Source organism: Hylobates moloch, unplaced genomic scaffold (genome assembly GCF_009828535.3).
Source record: "Hylobates moloch isolate HMO894 unplaced genomic scaffold, HMol_V3 SCAFFOLD_10, whole genome shotgun sequence".
In the NCBI taxonomy this organism is placed as follows: Eukaryota; Metazoa; Chordata; class Mammalia; order Primates; family Hylobatidae; genus Hylobates; species Hylobates moloch.
The window spans coordinates 84,502,919-84,526,263 of record NW_026652285.1 but is presented as its reverse complement, the minus strand read 5'-3'; the positions used below and the strand labels follow the sequence as shown (position 1 = coordinate 84,526,263).

The window sequence follows — 23,345 nt, the reverse complement described above, 5'->3', positions numbered from 1 at the left end:
TCATTATAATCCAAATACTTTTTCTTTCTGTCTTATACCTTATTTACTAAAGGTTACACGTCAGTCAGAAGAAAAGTGTTTCCAGATGGAAGGTCTGAAATTCAAGAAAATAGGAAAACCAAAGATATTGGTAAATAAGTACAGAAATCTTTTTTAGAAAGAGTGCAATAATAATAAAATAATACTTGTGGGGTTAAAAAAGATAGAATTAAAATATATTATTACAAACCAGCCTGGGCAACATAGTGAGACCCCACCTTTACCAAAAAAATTTTTTTAATTAGGTGAGGCCTAGGCATGGTGGCTCATGCCTGTAATCACAACACTTTGGGAGGCTGAGGTGGGTGGATTGCTTGGGCCCAAGTTTGAGACCAGCTAGGCAACATAGCAAGACCATGTATCTATTTAAAAAAAAAAAAAAAAAAGTTAAATGAAAAAGATTGGCCGGGTGCGGTGCCTCACACCTGTAATCCTAGCTCTTTGGGAGGCCAAGGTGGGCAGATCACCTGAGGTCAGCTCAAGACAAGCCTGGCCAACATGGTGAAACCCTGTCTCTACTAAAAAAATACAAAAATTGGCCAGGTGCAGCGGCTTACGCCTGTAATCCAAGCACTTTGGGAGGCTGAGGTGGGCAGATCACGAGGTCAGGAGTTCGAGACCAGCCTGACCAACATGGTGAAACTCCATTTCTACTAAAAATACAAAAAAAAAAAAAAAAAAATCAGCCAGGCATGGTGGCGGGCACCTGTAATCTCAGCTACTCGGGAGGCTGAAGCAGGAGAACTGCTTGAACCCTGGAGGTGGAGGCTGCAGTGAGCTGAGATCCTGCCACTGCACTCCAGCCTGGGCGACAGTGCAAGACTCCATCAAAAAAAAAAAAAAAAAATTAGCCAGGTGTGGTGGTGCACACCTGTAATTCCAGCTACTCTGGAGGCTGAGGCAGAAGAATCGCTTGAACCAGAGAGGCGGAGGTTGCAGTCAGCCTAGATCGCGTCACTGCACTCCAGCCTGGGCGACAGAGCTAGACTCCATCTCAAAATAAACAAATAAATAAATAAAACTTAAAAACTTTTAAAAAAGAAGTCTGATCTCTTACCTATAGGTGACCAGCTTCATTAATTTCTGGCCTATCATTTTTGTACTTTTTTCAAACATAAGCAAACATACATATATATATTATATATATATAAACATAAGCAAACATACATATATATTATATATATATAAAAAACACTCTATGTATGTGAAAAATTATCCCTTCCTTTTTTTATACAAAAGGTAGTATACATAAAATATTAAAGTGGTTTTGTTGTTGTTGTTGTGTTTTTCTTTTGACAGTCTTGCACAAGTTTTTCACTACTGCAAGCAAGGCTATAGATAGGTCGTGGTGACCTAGCCTGCAGAAACGAACTCCAGACACCCCTGAGCAAGGTTAAAAGAAGAAAAACAATTTCCTTTACTGTCTCTCTTGTACTATTAGTTACGACTATGTTTGCCAATGCTTGTATTTAGTAAGATTTGCAAAGTTCCTGTTTTTCTTTCGATGCAGCTGCTAGGCCACTAGCTATGCAAGGCCACAGGTTAGTGCCAGGTAAGCAGTTATGCTATGGATTACATGATTTGTCACTGTAAAATTTACTGCCTTTGTTTTGATCTTGTGTGCTGGCCTATATAAGCTAAACTGTTTTTGTTCAAGGCTCAGCTTTTTGGATGTGAATCCACTGAGCAGGTGCGTACCTTAAATAAACATCCTCCTGTCTTCCCAATGCCGGTCTCTCTGGTCCTCAGTTTACCACAACAGCCTCAACAGCTCATGGCAGCCTCAACCTCCTGGGCTCAAGTGATTCACCTCAGCCTCCCAAGTAGCCGGGACCACAGGCTAAAGTGATTTTTAATGTAACTGTTTACAAGAAAATGTCCCAACTATTGCTGTAAAAACAGCCATATCTCTTTGCCTTGAGTATAGCTTGATTGATTCCCAGTAGGAGAAAGAGCATTTTCTTCCTCACTCAGAGCCTCTGGCATTGGCAGAAAAAAAAGCAAACATAACCCTGATCTGTGCCAGTAAGGAAGTCCTCCAGCTCCAAAGCATTAGTGCCAGAATATAGAAGGCAAGAGCACTTCAAAGAAGGCTCCAAATTTCTTACTATTATTGATAGATAGCTAAAACTTGCTAATGAAGAGCTAACTTACAGTTTAATTTACTAAAATTCTCTGGTACCCCAAAATCAGGTAAAAGTGCTGAAATTTTTACTATTTTAAAAAGGAAGAACAATTGTTTCCAAAAAAACTATACAAATTATTCTAAAGTTCGTTTAGAAAAATAAATACCCAAGTATAACCAGGAAAATTCTGAAAAATAATCCAAATGTGGTGGGAACTAGCTTTCCCACATATTAAAACATTTTATAAAACTAGAGCAATTAAAATAGTTTGGGCTGGGTAGAGTGGCTCACATCTGTAATCCTAGCACTTCGGGGGCTGAGGCAGGAGGATCACTTGAGCCCAGGAGTTTGAGACCAGCCTGGGCAACAAAGTGAGACTCCCCTACAAAAAATTTTTTTTTAAATAGCCAGGCATTATGGCGCATGTCTGTAGTCCCACCTAATTGGGAAGATGAGCTGGGAGGACTGCTTAAGCCCAGGAGATCAAGGCTGCAGGGACCTATGATGGTGCCAATGCACCCCAGCCTGGGTGACAGAGATGTCTCAATTAATTAATTAATTAAACAGTTTGGTACTGGTACATGAATAGAGACTAAAGTAGCAGAGCAGAAAGTCCAGAAACAGACCTCTATATGTACAAGAATTTAATATACGACAGAGGTAGAATTTCGAACAGAAGAGAAAAGATTAACTATTAGGTCAATGCCGCTAGGACAAATGAGCAGCCATCTGAAGAAAAGTCAAGTGGGCTTCCTAACTCACTTCCTGAAACAAATCGCAGGGGGATAAAAAATCTGACTATAAAAAATATAGACAATACAAATATATTTGAAAAATACAAAACTATAAGACCATAAAAATATTAGAAGAAAACTAATTATAAAAAGATCTGCCCAGGCACGGTGGCTCACACCTGTAATCCCAGCATGTTGGGATGCCAAGTCAGGAGGATTACTTGAGGTCAGGAGTTTGAGACCAGCCTGGCCAACATGGTGAAACCCCATCTCTACTAAAGTTACAAAAATTAGCCAGGCATGGTGGTGTGCGCCTGTAATCCCAGCTACTTGTGAGGCTAAGGCAGGAGACTCACTGAAACCTGGGAGGCAGAGGTTGCAGTGAAACGAGATCGCACCACTGCACTCAAGCCTGGGCAACAGAGCAAGATTCCATCTCAAAAAAGAAAGAAAGAAAGAAAGATCTTGGTTTAACTGAAAGGCTTACAGAGCAAGACTCCATCTCAAAAAAAAAAAAAAAAAAGATCTTGGTTTAACTCAAAGGGCTTATCACAAAAATGCAAAAGCCTTAAGAGACTGGTAACTCTGGCTTCACAAAAACATGTTTTCCATGTTAAATAAATAGTATAATCAAAGTCCAGATGCAACATGAAAAACTGTGGAAAATATTTGTAATGTGATAAAAGACAAATTTTTAAAATACACAGAGCCCTCAGAAATTAATCAAAAACCTCATTTGTCAAGCCAGACAAATATAAAGATATATAGATGGCTTTAAACCAGGGTTTCTCAACCTCTGCACTACTGACCTTTTGGACTACATAATTCTTTGTTGTACGGAATGCTTGTGAATTGTAGGATGTGCACCAGCATCCCTGTACTCTACTCACAAGATGCCATTAGCATCCCCGTTCAATTGTGACTATCAAAAATGTCCTCAGATATTACCAAATGTCCTCTGGGGATCAAATTGTCCCTGGTTTAAATACACAAAGAGATCCAAATCCACACTTGTGATAAAATAAATGCAAATTTTAATAATAATGAGGTGACACTTTTTTCTCTAATTAGATTTTCATCATTAACTATTTTGTGGTTAGCCAACAAGTGGGATTAGGGGATCTCATTTATCCTTTTGGGTGTGCAACCCTTCTGGAGGGTCATCTGGCAATATCTATCAAAATATAAAGTGCATTTACTCTTTTTTCTTTTTCACTCTCTCACCCAGGGTGGAGGGCAGGGCAGTGGCATGATCTCGGCTCACTGTCACCTCCGCCTCCCAGGTTTAAGAGGTTCTCCTGCCTCAGCCTCCTGAGTAGCTGGGATTACAGGTGCCTGCCACCAGGCCCAGCTAATTTTTGTATTTGTAATTTTTGTAATTTTGTAGTTTTAGTGGAGACGGGGTTTCACCATGTTGGCCAGGCTGGTCTCAAACTCTTGACCTCAAGTGATCCGCCCGCCTCGGCCTCCCAAAGTGCTGGGACTACAGGCGTGAGCCACTGTACCCAGCCACATTTACTCTTTGATCCAGCAATTTCACTTCCAGGAGTTTATCCTACATATACATTTACATATGTGCAAATAGATAAATACAAGTATAATTATGGAAGCAAAAAGAGTATCCAAAAAACGGGAAACAGTCTAGTATCCAACAATAGGGAACAGGTTAAATAAACAAAGGTATATTCATATACAGGTTGAGCAAACCAAATCTGAAAATCTGAAATCCGAACACGCCTGGAACCAAGCATTTTGGGTAATGGATACTCAAACTGTTACAGAATATTATGCAACCATTAAAAAGGAGGAGGGGCCAGGCGCAGTGGCTTACGCCTGTAATCCCAGCACTTTGGGAGGCCGAGGCGGACGTATCACAAGGTCAGGAGATCGAGACCATCCTGGCTAACATGGTGAAACCCCGTCTGTACTAAAAATACAAAAAAATCAGCAGGGCATGGTGGCACGCACCTGAAGTACCAGCTACTCGGGAGGCCGAGGCAGGAGAATTGTGGGAGGAGATCACGCCACTGCACTCCGGGCTGGAAGACAGAACAAGACTCCATCTCAAAAGAAAAAAAAAAAGGAGGAGGAAGATCTGCATGTACTAAAAATGTATGTCCCTGGGCACAGCGGTGCATGCCTGTAATCCTAAGTACTCCAGGGGCTAAGAAGGGAGGAACATCAGCCTGGGAGTTCGAGGCTACAGGCCAGTCTGGGCAACATGGGAGACACTGTCTTTAAAAAAAACAAAGAAAGAATGTCCCAAGACATACCAACTAAAAGTAGCAAGACCAAGAATAGAGTCTGCTGCCATTTTTAAGAAAGGGTGTATGTGTGTGTGTGTGTGTGTGTGTGTGTATCCGGATGTATACAAAATATGTTCACACGTGCACGAAATAGAAACATAAGTAACTGGGGAACTAGATTTTAGGGATGGGGAGACTCACTTTTTACCCTATACGCTTTGAACTGTTTTACGTCTTTGGCTATATGCCTGCATGTTTCAGGCAAATTACAAAATCTGACAACACGTCACTCAACTCAAGATACCCAGACCTTACATAAACCAGAAAGTAGAATGGTGGTTGCCAATGTACAAGCGGAGGTGGGGAAGAGGAGTTGTTTCATAGGTAGAGTTTCAGCTTGCAGATGAAAAAAGTTCTGGAGATTGACTGCACAACGATATGAATCTACTTAACACTACTGAAGTGTACACTTTAAAAATGGTTAAGATGGCAAATTTTATACGTATTTTAACACAATTTAAGGTGAAAAAAAACCCCCAAAGATACCTATGTTTTAAGATCGGTTTAATTTGTTTCTAATTTGGAACTCATTTTTTAAACACTCCATTATTACTCTAGAATTGAGCGTCAGGAACAAGTGAAAACTCTTTAAACTCTGGAGCTGCTCCTGCGACCTTTCACCTAGAAGTCACACGCATTCGGCCAGGCACGCACTCCTGCTAAACCCAGGGAGGGCCGGCACTGGGGGCGGCGTGGTGACTCCCCTTCGGCCCTTTACCCGTGGAAGAGGTTTCTACACGGCTGCCATCCTGTAATACAAAACTTTGTGTTCCTTTTCACATGTTACCGCAGATTCTCGGTGCACAGCGCCCAGCGCGGACCAGAGCTCAGAGCGTGCCCAGGCAGTATCCTTGACCTCCCACCGCCGGGCCAGCCAGCCCGCGCGATCCGCGGCGGCCCCACCGAGACGCGCCCTTCGCCCGACCGGGTCTCTCCCCGCGCCGCCCCCACCCCCTTACCCGGTGTTGGGTAACATGACTTTCGTAGATCAGAGGAGGTGGCGGCGACAGCGGCGGCGGCGAGCAGAGAGCTAAAGCTGTACCGTCCCTCCGCATTTATCCCCGCCCCGGCCCCGCCCCGGCCTCCCGAGGCCTGTGAGAGAACTGCGCGCTGAAAAGCCGGGATCGCCGAGTGCGCCTGCGTATGCACTGGGTCTCCCGCGCCCCGCCTTCCTCTTTGGCACCTCCCAGCCTGGTCCCTGAGAGCGGGCTCTCCGCGCAGGCGCTTTGAGGCACAGCTCCGCCCCGCCCCCTCACGGGTTCTACGGTGACAATCAGGATCCTCTCGGCGCCTAGCATCTGGGCAGCGTCAGCCGCTACGTCTGCCTTTTCCCGGTCTCTAGGGGTTTCTCCTCGCGCCACTGTGTTCCAGCGCCGGCTCCGAGCTGGGAGAGTGACTGAGCCCTGAGCTTGGGCCTTCCGAGAGGTGCTTTAGCTCTGGGTTTTCTTGCCCCTACGCCCGAGCCTGGCGCTGTCTCGTCCCCCTCTTAGGAACGCTGTCCCTGGGCAGAAATTGCCTTTGTGGCTGAAGTCGGCCAGCGTCGCGGTTCCACTCTCCCGCCGAATCTGGACCCAAGCCAGCCTCCCCTTGTGCTTCGGTAGATAGCTTGTGTTAAGGCGCCAGCTTCTTGGAACAGAGCTCTCTGCAAAAGTCGCGCTGAAGAATTCATAGTCAAAAGCTGAACTTGCAGAAGTTTTTACTTCTGGAATGAGTGTTGAAATGAGATCAATTCTGACATTCAGTTTCGCTTTTGTAAGCCTTGAACTAACTCAGCTACTCTGATGAGCTAAAGACTGCAGTATATTTGAAGGAAGACACGAGGAACTGTTTTGTATTTTGTACGGATAGAACAGGACCCTGAGGAGATTATTATATGAAGACTAGTTAAAGAAACTAGCCTGGAGATGGCTTATGTACTCTATCCTTTGTTTTTGTTTTGTTTTTTGAGACAGAGTCTCGCTGTTGCCCACGCTGGAGTGCAGTGGCGCGATCTCGGCTCATTGTAACCTCCGCCTCCCGGGTTCAAGTGATTCTCCTCCCTCAGCCTCCCGAGTAGCTGGGACTACAGGCATGCACCACCACGCCCGGCTAATTTTTTTGTATTTTCAGTAGAGACGGGGTTTCACCATGTTGGTCTGGCTGGTCTCGAGCTCCTGACCTCAAATGATTCGCCCGCCTCGACCTCCCAAAGTGCTGGAATTACAGGCGTGAGCCACCGCGCCCGGCCTCTCTCCCCTTTGTTATGGGCCCTAAATGACTCTATTTCCTCCTGCAAATCACCTGCCCGACGCCTGTAGGTATTTGAATTGATGATTCATGATATGGTCTTTAGAGGCTCCAGAGGAATTCGCAAATATATTAGCATCCACTAAGTGATTGCTGATTACCTGAGATACAGCAGGACAAAAAGGACAAGATCTCTGCCTACGGGAGGTATGAGTAGCCAGTGTGTTCTTTACACTGTTGTTAAGCATTAGGAAGCATGTTGTTAAGCATTTAGGAAGAGTGTTGATAGAGACTGTTCGATGAAAAAAACTTACTCTCCTCTCATCCTTAGGAGCACTTGCTCCTAAAGCATTTGTATATATCTGTCTATATATCTATCTGTCGAATAGAGTGAATTCTTAGTAATGGGGTGGCATTTCCCTCATATCGTCTAAAATGTTCTCTCCTTTTTGAAAGCCACAATATCCTCAGTCTGTTAAAGTCTCCTTTCTTGAATTTGTGTGCTTCTCTTTCCATTTGTTACAGAAAGAGAGCTCAACTAAGAGGCAAAACAAACTAAAAACCTTTGCCAGTTTTTCAGTCATAACGATATTTTGTGAGCCTAAATACCTGTACTTATACTATTTTTATACTTTGGGATGGCTTTCACAGAAGGCAAATTTATTCCTAAATTATTAGAGGTAGTTTTACTAAGCAAGTTTAAATCCATTGTATTCAGTACTTTGACTAGAGTTCATTTAAAGTGTGATTTGGAGTTACCCATAACCTTCTACCCCATTACCTTGATTAACTTAATGTTAGATTAATGCTAGAGGTGAGGAATGGGCGAAGAAGGAGAGGACTTGTGAACATAATTAGATCTTCATTTTGGAAGGTGAATAATTTTGGCTTAGAACACTTCTAACTGCAGCATGAAGAATAGTTTGTGAGTAGATAAAGGCACAGAAGCCATTTAAAAGCCCATAGTAATGTAATGTGTAAGAAAAGTAGTAACCTGAACTAAGGCAGTAATAGTGGGAGTGAAAAGACATACTCAAGATATGGAACCTGGCAGATGTAACTAATGATTAGATGTAGGAGCAAAGGGGGAAGATGGTATCAGTGGTGACCTTCAGATTTCTGGTGTAAAGTCCTGGGAGGATGGTGATAACACAGTAAAGAAGTGAAAACAAATGCTTTGAAAAATAGATGTCTTGAAAGTCAGGTAAGTCTCACTCATTTCACCCCTTCTCAGCTTGATAAAACTACCTAAAAATGCAACAGTTTCTTGACAGACTGCTGGTTACAACACATTCTCCCAACCGATTTATCTCCCTTAAGTTTTGGTTATATGCAACATTAACCTAATTTGGCTAATTTAAACCAAATTAAAGGGGTTGGGGAATTTAGAAGAATTCTGGGATAGTTTATATAACTTAAGGAAGAGCTGAACAACTAAGCTTGACAATGGGAACCAGGGTACTTCCATGATCCTCAGCAGCATGATGTTCTTTCTAGAATGCATTGTAGGTGGCTTCCCTGTCTTTTCTGTGTATCTGTTCAAACTTCAAATACTAAGACAGTCTAGTACAATGTGTTTCATTTTGTTTTGTTTTTTTGAGATAAGATCTTGCTCTGTCACCCAAGCTGGAGTGTAGCAGCATGATCATGGCTCACTGTAGGCTCAACCTCCTGGGCTCAGCCACCCAAGTAGCCAGGACCACAGGCATGTGCCACCACACCTGGCTAATTTTACTTTTTATAGACACAGGGGTCTCACTGTGTTGCCCAGGTTGGTCTTGAACTCCTCACCTTAAGCAATCCTCCCACCACACAGCCTTCCGAAGTGCTGGGAAATGTTTCAACCTGTAAATTAGTTGGCCATGGCCAGGGACACAAGTGGATATGGACAATGGGGAAGTGACAAAACACTGCATACCTACCTACCCCAGGTCATTGAAGTTGTGTAAATGTAGAGCAAGTAAATTGGCATTCATAATTCTGGGAAGAAAGGGATCATAAAACTTTTTATTTCATAGGGCTGGTGATGATTAATACTGTCAACTTGATGGTATTGAAGGATGCACAGTATTGGTCTTGGGTGTGTCTGTGAGGGTATTGCCAACATTTGAGTCAGTGGGCTGGGAAGAGCAGACCCACCCTTAATCTGAGTGGGCACCATCTAATCAGCTGCCAGTGAATATAAGACAGGCAGAAAAATCTGAAAAGATGAGACTGGCCTAGCCTCCCGGCCTACATCCTTCTCCTGTGTGTTTACCCCCTTCCTGCCCTCCAACATCAGACTCCAGGTTCAGTTTTGGGACTTGGACTGGCTCTCCTTGCACCTCAGCTTGCAGATGGCCTATTATGGGACCTTGTGATCATGTGAGTTAATACTTAATAGGCAGGTGCGGTGGCTCACACCTGTAATCCCAGCACTTTGGGAGGCCGAGGTGGGCGGATCACCTGAGATCAGGACTTAGAGACCAGCCTGACCAACATGGTGAAACCCCGTCTCTACTAAAAATACAAAAATTAGCCCGGCATGGTGGCAGGCGCCTATAATCCCAGGTACTCAGAGGATCACAAGGTCAAGAGATGGAGACCATCCTGGCCAACATGGGGAAACCCCGTCTGTACTAAAAATACAAAAATTAGCTGGGACTACAGGTGCGTAGTCAGGAGGCTAAGGCAGGAGAATTGCTTGAACACAGGAGGCGGAGGTTGCAGAGAGCCGAGACCATGCCACTGCACTCCAGCCTGGTGACAGAGACTCTGTCTCAAAAAAAAAAAAACAAAAAAAACCTTAATAAACTCCCCTACACACACATACAAATACACACACACACACTCACACACACACACACATACATATATCCTATTACTTCCGTGCCTCTAGAGAACCCTGACTAATACGGATTTTGGTACCAGAAGTAGGGTCCAGAATAGGAGAAGGCGCTGCAACAAGTCCAGGCTGCTTTGCAAGCTGCTCTGCCGCTTGGGCCATATGACCCAGCAGATCCAGTGGTGCTTGAGGGGTCAGTGGCAGATAGGGATGCTATTTGGAGCCTTTGGCAGGGCCCTATAAATGAATCACAGTGGAGGCCTCTAGGATTTTGGAGCAAGGCCCTGCCATCTTCTGCAGATAACTACTCTCCTTTTGAGAGACAGCTCTTAGCCTGTTACTGGGCTTTGGTGGAAACTGAACGTTTGAGTTCATGTGACCTGAACTGCCTATCATGAACTGGGTGCTTTTTGACCCATCTAGCCATGAAGTGGGTCATGGACAGCAGCGTTCCAACATCAAATGGAAGTCGTATATGCATGATCGGGCTCTAGCAGGTCCTGAAGGCACCTGAGGAATAAGTTACATGAGGAAGTGGCTCAAATGCCCATGGTCTCCACTCGTGCCACCCTGCCTTCTTTCCCCTAGCCTGCACCAATGGCCTCATGGGGAGTTCCCTATGATCATGATCAGTTGACAGCGAAAGAGAAGACTAGGGCCTGGTTCACAGATGGTTTTGCATGATATGCAGGCACCACATGAAAGTGGACAGCTGCAGCACTACAGCCCCTTTCTAGGACATCCCTGAAGGACAGCAATAAAGGGAAATCTTCCCAGTGGGCAGAATTTCGAGCAGTGCACCTGGATGTGCGCTTTGCATGGAAGGAGAGATGGCCAGATGTGTGATTATATACTGATTCATGGGCCGTAGCCAGTAGTTTGGCTGGATGGTCAAGGATTTGGAAGAAGCATGATTGGAAAATTGGTGACAATAAAATTTGGGGAAGAGGTATGTAGATGGACCTCTCTGAATGGTCAAAAACTGTGAAGTGCTCACCAGTGGGTGACCTCAGCAGAGAAGGATTTTAATAATCAAGTGGATAGGATAACTCGTTCTGTGGACACCACTCAGCCTCTTTTCCCAACCACCCCTGTCATCATCCAATGGGCCCGTGAACAAAGTGGCCATGGTGGGAGGGATGGAGGTTATTCATGGGCTCAGCAACAGGGACTTCCACTCACCAAGGCTGACCTGGCTACGGCCACTGCTGAGTGCCCAATTTGCCAGCAGCAGAGACCAACACTGAGCCCTCGATATGGCACAATTCCTCAGGGTGATAAGCCAGCTACCTGATGGCAGGGTGATTATACTGAACCTCTTCCATCATGGAAAAGGCAGAGGTTTGTCACCACTGGAATAGAAACTTACTCTGGATATGGGTTTGCCTATCTTGTACACAATGCTTCTGCCAAGACTACCATCCGTGGACTCACAGAATGCCTTATCCACCATTGTGGTATTCCACACAGCATTGCCTCTGAACAAGGTACTTACTTTATGGCTAAAGAAGTGTGTCAGTGGGCTCATGCTCGTGGAATTCACTGGTCTTACCATGTTCCCCATCATTTTGAAGCAGTTGTATTGATAGAACAATGGAATGGCCTTTTGATGTCACAATTACAACGCCAACTAGGTGACAATACTTTGCAGGGCTGGGGCAAAGTTCTCCAGAAGGTTGTGTATGCTCTGAATCAGTGTTTAATATATGGTACTGTTTCTCCCATAGCCAGGATTCATGGGTCCAGGAATCAAGGGGTAGAAGTGGAAGTGGCACTACTCACCATAACGCCTAATGATCCACTAGCAAATATTTGCTTCCTGTTCCTGTGACATTACGTTCTGATGGCCTAGAGGTCTTAGTTCCAGAGGGAGGAATGCTGCCACCAGGAGACACAACAATGATTCCATTAAATGGGAAGTTAAGATTGCCACCTGGACATTTTGTGCTTCTCCTACCTTTAAGTCAACAGCCTAAGAAGGGAGTTAGTGTTGGCTGGTGTGATTGACCAGATTATCAAGGTGAAATCAGTCTACTACTCCACAGTATTCACAGGAGATCCATTAGGACGTCTCAGTATTATCATACCCTGTGGTTAAGGTCGATGGGAAACTACAGCAGCCCAATCCAAGCAGGACTATAAATGGCCCAGACCCTTCAGAAATGAAAGTTTGGGTCACCCCACCAGGAAAAAAAACCACGACCTGCTGAGCCGCTTGATGAAGGCAAAGGGAATACAGAATGGGTAGCAGAAGAAGACAGTCATCAATACCAGCTATGACCACGTGACCAGTTGCAGAAACAAGAACTGTAATTGTCATGAGTATTTCCTTCTTTTGTTAAAAACATGTTTGTGCAGGTATACACTTGTACTAAGAAAATATCTTCATTTTATTTCCTTTTTCCTTTATTATGTGACTTAAGATTTATTGACTTCGTGGCAGCATTTAAGTATTGTTAACTTTATGTAATAGCATTTGGATTGGGGAAGGATAGTTGTATTATGTTAGGCGGAATTCTGATCTTATTTTCTTTATTTGAAGATTACGTATGATCTCAGGAGATGTGTATGGGTTCAAGTTGACAAGGGATGGACTTGTGATGGTTAATACTGAGTGTCAACTTGATTGGATTGAAGGATGCAAAGTATTGATCCTCGGTGTGTCTGTGAGGGTGTTGCCAAAGGAGATTAAAATTTGAGTCAGTGGGCTAGGGAAGGCAGGCCCACCCTTAATCTGGGTGGGCACCATCTAATCAGCTGCCGGCGAATACAAAGCAGGCAGAAAAAATGTGAAAAGTTTAGAATGGTCTAGCCTCCCAGCCTACATCTTTCTCTCAAGCTGGATGCATCCTGCCCTTGAACATCAGACTCCAAGTTTTTCAGTTTTGGGGCTCAGACTGGCTCTCCTTGTTCCTCAGCTTGTACATGGCCTATTGTGGGACCTTGTGATCATGTGAGTTAATACTTAATAAACTCATATAGGCCAGGCGCAATGGCTCACTCCTATAATCCCAGCACTTTGGGAGGCTGAGACGGGCAGATCAAAAGGTCAGGAGATCGAGACCATCCTGGCTAACATGTTGAAACCCTGTCTCTACTAAAAATACAAAAAAAAAAAATTAGCTTGGCGTGGTGGCGGGCACCTGTAGTCCCAGCTACTTGGAAGGCTGAGGCAGGAGAATCGCTTGAACCTGGGAGACAGAGGCTGCAGTGAGCTGAGATCGCTCCATTGCATTCCAGCCTGGGCAACAGGAGTGAAACTTCATCTCAAAAAAAAAAAAAAAAAAAAAAAAAGTCTATGAATTCAAGGAAGTACATATATGTTCATGGCAGCATTATTCATAATAGCCAAAAGGTGGAAACCAAATGTCTATCAACTAATGAATGGATAAACACAATATGGTATATGCATTCAATAGAATATGATTCAGCTATAAAAAGGAATGAAGTACTGATACATGCTAAAATATGAATGAACCTCAAAAACGTTGTGCTAAGTGAAAGAAGGCAGACACAAAAGGTCACCTATTTTATGATTCCATTTCTATAAATAATGTCCGTAATAGGTAAATCTGTAGAGATAGAAAGCAGATTGGTGGCTGCCAGAGGCCAAGGGAAGGGGGCAATAGAGAGTAACTGCTTAATTGGTATGGAGTTTCCTTTTGGGGTGGTGAAACTGTTTTGGGACTAGATAGAGGTAGTAGTCACACAACATAGTAATTATACTAAATGTCGATGAAAATTTCACTTTAAAATTGTTAATTTCATATGTGAATTACACCTTGTTTTTTTAAATAAAAAAATTTTTGTAAAACCAGGTGCAGTTGCTCATGCCTGTAATCCCAGCACTTTAGGAGGCCAAGGCAGGAGAATTGCTTGAGGCCAGGAGTTCAAGGCCAGCCTGGGCAACATAGTGAGACCCTGTCTCTACAAAAAAATTTTTTTTAATTAGCTGGACATGGTGACATGTGCCTGTAGTTCCAGCTACTCAGGAGGGCTGAGGAGGGAGGATCACTTGAGCCCAGGAGCTTGAGGCAGCTGAAGTGAGTTATGATCGCACCACTACACTCCAGCCTTGGTCACAGAATAAGACCTTGTCTCTGAAAAGAAAAAAAAATTTATGGAACAAAAATTTTTAACAGACCATGGCTGATGCAGAAAACTCTTCAAGACCCAGCCCCATTTTTACAGTCATGCTTTGGAGAACAATAGCTAAGCAATGAAGAATAAACCAGGTCAAGCAACAGAACATGACTCCATCTCTACAAAAAACAAAACAAAAAAATAGCCATTAGCCAGATGTGGTGGTGCATGCCTGTGATCCCAGCTACTTGGGAGGCTGAGGCAAGAGGATCCCTTATGCTTGGGTGGTTGAGGCTGCAGTGGGCCGTGATCATGCCACTGCACTCTAGCCTAGGTGACAGAGTGAGATGCTGTCTCAAAAAACAAAAATAAATGAATTGTGAACTAAGAAATAAAGGTGTAACTTTTGTGACTACCTTGAGCACCAGTGGGATCTGGTAAAAAAAAAAAAAAAAAAATCTACTAAAAACTTCTCCAGTTGTCATTCTCCTTGGATTTTGGAAGCAGAACCGATCTATGAATTGAGAAATACACCAAAGTTCTTGAACAATGTGTGGAGGAGAGTGCTCTAATAAGTTTATTTTGCATTCTCCAAGGTGATAATTTTATATCTTTTCATGTGGAATGTCCACCAACCTCTTCTAGCAGTTTCATAATTGAGTTGAAACAGATAAATTAGGGGTTCACGTGAAAAATCCAAGTGCAGTTAGTAGGAGCAATCCAGTATTGAGAAAACAAGACAGCAAGTAATAGGTCGAGGATGTAGAATGAGGCAGCAAGGAGTCTAGCAGTAAGAAATATGTTGAAATCTGGACAATAAGTAGTTGGGCATTAACCATAGAGGTTGGGGAGAACTGCAGTCTTTAGGAAATGATTCATATGATTATTTCAAGTGCTATACCCAAAACGGTGAGTAAGACAAAGATGTCTACTTTGGGTACTTCTATTCAACATTGTACTGGGGGCAATAGCCAGAACAATTAGGTAAGAAAAAGAAAAAAAGCACCCATACTGGAAAGGAAGGAGTAAAACTATCTTTACTTGCAGATAACATCATCTTATATCTAGAAAATCCTAAGGAATCCACAAAAAAAAACTATTACAGCTAATAAATGAGTTTACTAAGGTTGTAGGAGGCAGAATATTAAAACTGCAACCTTATTTATGTACACTAGTAATAAATAATCCAAAAAGGAAATTAATAAATTTCATTTATAAGAACATCAAAATGAATAAAATACATGGAATAAATTTAGCCAAAAAATGCAAGATTTGTACAAAAACTACAAAACGTTGCTGAAAGAAACTAAAGAAGACCTAAATAAATGGCAATGCCTTCCAGTTCATGGGTTGAAAGACTTAAAATTGTCAAATTACAATACTCCTCAAAGCAATCTACAAATTCAATACAATCCCTATCAAAATTATAATAGCTTTATTCATAGAAATGGAAAAGCCAATCCTCAAATTAATGTGAACTTGTGAGAGATCCCCAATAGCTAAGACAATTTGAAAAACAACAAAATTGGAGGACTCATACTTCCGGATTTTTTTTTTTTAATTGAAACAGGGTCTTACTCTGTCATCCAGGCTGGAATGCAGTAGCGCAATCTCGGTTCACTGCAACCTCCACCTCCTGGGCTCAAGTGATCCTCCCATCTCAGCCTTCTGAGTAGCTAGGACCACAGGCATGCATGACCACACCACTGTTTTTTTGTATTTCTGGTGGAGATAGGGTTTTGCCATGTTGTCCAGGCTGGTCTCGAACTGCTGAGCTGAAGTACTCCACCTGCCTCAGCCTCCCAAAGTGCTGGGATTACAGGCATGAGCCATTGCACCTGTCCCACACTTCCATATTTTATTTTCTTTTTTTTATTAATTTTTTTTTGCACAGAAAACAATAAACATTTTCTAAAAATACATACAAACAAAAAGATGCATATCAAACATATTAGGAAGGTTGCACATGAGAAGACGGGGAATAGAAATGGGGGGTGGGAATTAAAGAAAATAAATGAGAGAGGGACTTTGTATGGATCAATGATAATAACTCAATCCTCTATTTAACAAAGAAGAAGGAGAAGGAAGAGAAGAAAAAGAAAGTGGGACAAAGGATCAGAAAGGGAGGAAAATAGAAAAAATTAGAGTATGACTCCAGGGTAGACCTGTTTTGTTGTCGCTGGGTTGGTTGGTTGGTTTGTCTGTTGTATTTTTCATATGTTTCGACATGTTGGCCAGGCTGGTCTCGAACTCCTAGCCTCAAGTGATCAACCCACCTCGGCCTCCCAGAGTGCTGGGACTACAGGCGTGGGCCACCACGTCCAGCCCCCACATTGCTTCTGGCCTCCGTGGTAGACCTCCCAGATGGGGCGGCCAGGCAGAGGCGCTCCCCATATCCCAGACGGGGTGGCCGGGCAGAGGCGCTTCTCACTTCCCAGATGGGGTGGCGGCCAGGCAGAGGTGCTCCTCACTTCCCAGACAGGACGGCCGGGCAGAGGCGCTCCTCACTTCCCAGACGGGGTGGCGGCCGGGCAGAGGCACTCCTCACTTCCCAGACGGGGCAGCCAGGCAGAGGCGCTCCTCACATCCCAGACGATGGGCGGCTGGGCAGAGGCGCTCCTCACATCCCAGACGATGGGCGGCCGGGCAGAGGCGCTCCTCACTTCCCAGACGGGGCGGACGGGCAGAGGCGCTCCTCACATCCCAGACGATGGGCAGCCGGGCAGAGGCGCTCCTCACTTCCCAGATGGGGCAGCCAGGCAGAGGCGCTCCTCACTTCCTAGACAGGGCAGCCGGGCAGAGGCGCTCCTCACATCCCAGACAATGGGCGGCTGGGCAGAGGCGCTCCTCACATCCCAGACAATGGGCGGCTGGGTAGAGGCGCTCCTCACTTCCCAGATGGGGCAGCCAGGCAGAGGCGCTCCTCACTTCCCAGGCGGGGCAGCCGGGCAGAGGCGCTCCTCACTTCCCAGATGATGGGCAGCCAGGCAGAGGCGCTCCTCACTTCCCAGACAGGGCGGCCGGGCAGAGATGCTCCTCACTTCTTCCCAGACGGGGTGGCTGGGCAGAGGCGCTCCTCACTTCCCAGACGGGGCGGCCGGGCAGAGGCGCTCCTCACTTCCTAGACGGGGTGGCGGCCGGGCAGAGGCGCTCCTCACATACCAGACGATGGGCGGCCAGGCAGAGGTGCTCCTCACATCCCAGACAATGGGCGGCCAGGCAGAGATGCTCCTCACTTCCTAGACAGGCTGGCGGCTGGGCAGAGGCGCTCCTCACCTCCCAGATGGGGCGGTCGGGCAGAGTTGCTCCTCACATCCCAGATGATGGGCAGTCAGGCAGAGACGCTCCCCACCTCCCAGACGGAGTGGCGGCCGGGCAGAGGCTGCAATCCCAGCACCCTGGGAGGCCAAGGCAGGCGGCTGGGAGGCAGAGGCTACAGCGAGCCAAGACCACGCCACCACACTCCAGCCCCGGCAACACCAAGCACCAAGTGAGCGAGACTCCGTCTGTAGTCTCAGCACCTTGGGCGGCCGAGGCGGGCAGACCACTCGAGGTCAGGAGCTGGAGACCAGCCTGGCCAACGTGGCGAAACCACGCCTTCATCCAAAGGAGAAAAACCAGGCAGGGGTGGTGGCGCGCACCGGCAATCCCAGGCAGCCCACAGGCCGGGGCAGGAGAATCACAAGAGCCAGAGGCAGGGAGTCTGCAGCGAGCCGACTATACTCCAACCTGGGCCACCGAGGGAAGAAAAAGGAAGGAAGGTAGGAAAGAAGGAAGGAAGGAAGGAAGGAAGGAAGGAAGGAAGGAAGGAAGGCATATTTTAAAACTTACTATAAAGTTACAGTAATCGAAAGTGTGAGCAGTGACATCAGCAAGATGGTGGAAGAGGATTTTCCAGCATTTGTTCCCTTGCAGAAACATTGTATTAGTCCATTTTCTTACTGCTATTAAGAAATACCTGAGACTGGGTAATTTATAAAGAAAAAGAGGCTTAATAAACTCACAGTTCCACATGGCTGGGGAGGCCTCTCAATCATGGCAGAAGGCAAAGGAGGAGCAAAGGCATGTCTTACATGGTGGCAGGCAAGAGAGTGGGTGCAGGGGAACTGCCTTTTGTAAAATCATCAGATCTCATGAGATTTATTCACTGTCATGAGAAAAGCATGGGAAAACTGGCCCCTATGATTCAGTTACCTTCACTGGGTCCCTCCCATAATACCATAACACGTGGGTATTATGGGAGCTACAATTCAAGAAGAGATTTTGGTGGGGACACAGCCAAACAATATCATTCTGTCCCTGGCCCCTCCCAAGTCTCCTGTCCTCACATTTCAAAACACAATCATGCCTTCCCAACAGTCCCCCAGAGTCTTAACTCATTTCAGCATTAACTCAAAAGTTCATAGTCCAAAGTCTCATCTGAGACAAGGCAAGCCTCTTCCACCTATGAACCTGTAAAATCAAAAGCAAGTTAGTTACTTCCTAGATCCAATGTGAGTACAGGCATTCAGTAAATACACCCATTCCAAAAGAGAGAAATTGGCCAAAATCAAGGAGCTAAAGGCCCCATGCAAGTCCAAAATCCAGTGGGATAGTCAAATCTTAAAGCTGCAAAATAATCTCCTTTGACTCCATGTCTAACATCCAGGTCACAGTGATGCAAGTGGTGAGTTCCCATGGTCTTGGGCAGCTCCACCTCCATGGCTTTGCAGGGTACAGACTCCCTCCCAGCTGCTTTCACGGGCTGATGTTGAGTGTCTGTGACTTTTCCAGGTACAAGGTGCAAGCTGTCAGTGGGTTTGTCATTCTAGGGCCTGGAGGACGGTAGCCCTCTTCTCACAGCTCCACTAGGCAGTATCCCAGTGGGGACTGTGTGTAGGGGTTTCCACCCCAAATTTCCCTTCCACACTGCCCAAGCAGAGGTTCTCCATGAGGGCTCCACCCCTGCAGCACACCTCTGCTTGGACATCCAGGTGTTTCTGTACATCCTGTGAAATCTAGGTGGAAGTTCCCAATCCTTAATTCCTGCCTTCTTTGCATCTGCAGGCACAAGACCACTTGTAAGCCATCAAGGCTTGGGGATTGGACCTTATGAAGCAATGGCCCGAGCTGTACATTGGTCCCTTTTAGTCATGGCTGGGGCACAGGGCACCAAGCAGCAAGGCCCTGGCCCTGGCCCATGAAACCATTTTTTTCTCCTAGGCCTCCCAGGTTGTGATGGGAGGGGCCGCCGTGAAGACCTCTGTCATGCCCTGGAGACATTTTCCCCCATTGTCTTGATAATTAACATTTGGCTCCTCATTACTTATGCAAATTGGCTAAGTTCACAGAGGCATTTCACCTCCCCTGGCCCAAAGCACTCCCACTAGTGCTGCATACACTCCAATCCATCCCTTTGGGAAAACATCAATTGTCCCCTTATGAAATTATAATGAGAAGGCCCATGTGTATGGGAATGAAAATAACCAATCCAACTTTTCTCAAGGGAGATATATTGTAATATTGTGAGGGACTCATTTATCACCTTAAAAAAAAGCCAAGATTTGATAAAGAATTCCTTTCGCAGTGTGCTCCCTGAAAATAAGGTACCTGGGCCGGGCACAGTGGCTCACACCTATAATCCCAGCACTTTGGGAGGCCAAGGTGGGTGGATCACTTGAGGTCAGGAGTTTGAGACCAACCTGGCCAACATGGCAAAACCCTGTCTCTACTAAAAATACAAAAATTAGCTGGGTGTGGTGGTGCATGCCTGTAATCCCAGCTACTCAGGAGGCTGAGGCACAAGAATCACTTAATCCTGGGAGACAAAGATTGCAGTAAGCAGAGGTTGCACTATTGTACTCCAGCCTGGGCAACAGAACGACACTCTGTCTCAGAAAATAAAAAATACAAATACAAAAATTAGCCAGGCATGGTAGTGTGTGCCTGTAGTCCCAGCTACTAGAGAGGCTGAGGCAGGAGGATTGCTTGAATCTGGGAGGCAGAGTTTGCAGTGAACCAAGATTGTGCCACTGCACTCCAGCCTGGGTGACAGAGTGAGACTTCGTCTCAACAACAACAATGAAAAAAACAAAAAGAAAAAAACTGAAGAACACCTACAGGAATCATGAGATATCAAACAAACTAATATATACATTATGGGAGCTCCAGAAGGAACAGTGAAAGAGAAGGGGGCAGAAAACTTATTTAAAGAAACAATGACAGAAAACTCCCCAAATTTAGAAGAGAAATGAACATCCAAATCCGTGAAACCCAAAGAATCCCAAATAGATTAAATATAAAGAGATCTTCACTGAGGCCCATTATAATCAAATCATCAAAAGTCAAAGATAGAAAGAATTTTGAAAGCAGCAAGAGAAAAGGAACTCATTACATACAAGGGAATCATCATGAGATTATTGGTGCATTTCTCAGTAGAAACCTTGCAGGCCAGGAAACCATGGGAATATATTCAAAATGTTGAAAGACGAAAAAACCTGCCAACTAAAAATACTATACCTGACTAAGAATACTATACCTGCCAACTAACAATACTATACTGTTCTGAAGGTCAGTAATGCTGTCCTTCAGAAATAAAGGAGAGATAAGACCCTAGCCAAAAAACAAAACAAAACAAAACAAAAAAACCCAAAACACAAACAAAAAAACCTGTGGGAGTTCATCACCACTACATCTGCCTTACAAGAAATGCTAAAGGGAGTTCTTTGTGTTGAAACAAAAGAATAATAACTAACAAAATGAAAACATATGCAAGTATAACATTCACTGTAAGGGTAAAAATAGTCAAATTCAGAATACTCTAATATAGTAATGGGGGTACATAAATCACTTAACTGTAGTCTGAAGATTTTTTATGTATTAAAATATAGCTATAATAATTTGGTCATGGATAGACAACATATAAATTGTAACATGAATAACATAAAATGTGGGAAGAAAAGTTAAAATGCAAAGTTCTTGTGATCAAAGTTAAGCTAGTGTCAACTTAAAATAGACTGTGATAAGATATTTTATGTTAGGCTCATGGTAACCACAAAGAAAGCAGGGCAGTCAAATCTTAAAGCTCCAAAATGATCACCTTTGACTCCATGTCTCACATCTAGGCCATGCAGATGCGAGAAGTGAGTTCCCACAGTCTTGGGCAGCTCCACCCCTGTGACTTTACAGGGTATAGCCCCCCTCCTGGTTGCTTTCACAGGCTGGGATTGAGTGTCTGCAGCTTTTCCAGGTGAATGGTGAAAGCTGTCAGTTGATCTATCATTCTGGGGCCTGGAAGACAGTGGCCCTCTTCTCACAGCTCCACTAGGTGGTACCCCACTAAGGACTCTGTGTGGGGGCTCTGATTCTACCTTTCCCTTCCGCACGACCCTAGCAGCAGTTCTCCATGAGGGCCCACCCCTGCAGCAAACTTCTGCCTAGGCATCCAGGCATTTCTACACATCTTTGGAAATCTAGGTGGAGGTTCAGAAACCCCAAATCTTCTGTGAACTTGCAGGCTCACCACCATGTGGAAGTGGCCAAGGATTGGGGTTTGAACCCTCTGAAGCCATGGCCCAAGCTCTATATTGGTCCATCTCAGCCATGGCTGGAGTGGCTGGGAAGCAGGGTGCCAAGTCCCTAGGCTGCATGCGGCTTCAGAACACTGGGCCCAGTCCATGAAACCATTTTTTCCTCCTAGGCCTCCAGGTCTGTGATGGGAGGGGCTGCCATGAAGACCTCTGACATGCCCTGGCAACATTTTCCCCATTCTCTTGGGAATTACCATTCAGCTCCTCATTACTTATGCAATTTTTTTTTTTTTTTTTTTTGAGACAGAGTCTCACTCTGTTGCCCAGGCTGGAGTGCAATGGTGTGTCTTGGCTCACTGCAATCTCCGCCTCCTGGGTTCAAGCAATTATTGTGCCTTAGCCTCCTGAGTATCTGGGACTACAGGCATGCACCCCCACACCCAGCTAATTTTTGTATTTTTAGTAGAGACTGGGTTTCACCATGTTGGCCAGGCTGGTTTCGAACTCCTGACCTTGTGATCCACCCACCTTGGCCTCCCAAAGTGCAGGGATTACAGGCCACTGTGCCTAGCCACTTACGCAAATTTCTGCAGCTGGCTTGAATTTCTCCTCAGAAAATGGGATTTTCTTTTCTATCACATTGTCAGGCTGCAAATTTTCAGAACTCTGCTTCCCTTATAAAATGGAATGCCTGTAACAGCACCCAAGTCACTTTTGCTCCAGTTCTCAACAAGTTTCTCATCTCCATCTGAGACCACCTCAGCCTGGATTTCATTATCCATATCATTATCAGCATTTTGATCAAAACTATTTAACAAGTCTCTAGGGAGTTCCAAACTTCTCCACATTTTCCTATCTTCTTCTGAGCCCTCCAAACTGTTCCAACCTCTGTCTGTTACCAGTTCCAAAGTCACTTCCACATTTTTGGGTATCTTTTCAGCAGCACCCCACTCCACTGGTACTAATTTACTGTATTAGTCCATTTTCACACTGCTGATAAAGACATACCCAAGATTGGGCAATTTACAAAAGAAAGGGGCGTAATGGACTTACAGTTCCACATGGCTAGGGAAGGCTCACAGTCATGAAGGAAGGCAAGACAGAGCCAGTCACGTCTTACATGGATGGCAGGAGACAAAGAGAAAGAGTGTGTGCAAGGAAACTCCCATTTTTAAAACCATCAGATCTCATGAGACTTATTCACTCTCATGAGAACAGCATGGGAAGAACTCACCCCCATGATTCAATTATCTCCCACTGGGTCCCTCCCACAACACATGGGAATTATGGGAGCTACAAGATGAAATTTGCCTGGGATCACAGAGCCAAACCATATCAGTGTCCATCAATGGATGAATGGATAAATAAAACGTGACATATGTATAGATAGATACATACATAGATAGATAGATAGATAGATAGATAGATAGATAGATAGATAGATAGATAGATAGATACAATGAAATACTATTAAGCCTTAAAGAAGAAGGAAATCCTGT

General features: G+C 44.9%; 2 protein-coding genes across 6 annotated transcripts in view; one reads left to right on the top strand and one right to left on the bottom strand.

Moving 5' to 3' along the window:
• Positions 1 to 6,315, bottom strand: part of HSDL2 (hydroxysteroid dehydrogenase like 2) — a 92,768-nt gene extending 86,453 nt beyond the window's left edge. Inside the window, exon 1 of the mRNA XM_032164890.2 lies at positions 6,165 to 6,315. Within this exon, the coding sequence (XP_032020781.1) occupies positions 6,165 to 6,181 (17 nt within the window). The 5' untranslated portion in view covers positions 6,182 to 6,315. The remainder of the gene's footprint in view (positions 1 to 6,164) is intronic.
• A 205-nt stretch (positions 6,316 to 6,520) lies between these two features.
• PTBP3 (polypyrimidine tract binding protein 3) overlaps positions 6,521 to 23,345 on the top strand; it is a 167,900-nt gene continuing 151,075 nt past the window's right edge. For 2 of the 5 annotated variants that reach the window (XM_058444827.1, XM_058444826.1), the window contains exon 1: positions 6,521 to 7,638. The gene's annotated coding sequence lies outside the window, so the exon portion shown is untranslated. The remainder of the gene's footprint in view (positions 7,639 to 23,345) is intronic. The other 3 variants (XM_058444828.1, XM_058444830.1, XM_058444831.1) reach the window with 2 other exon arrangements.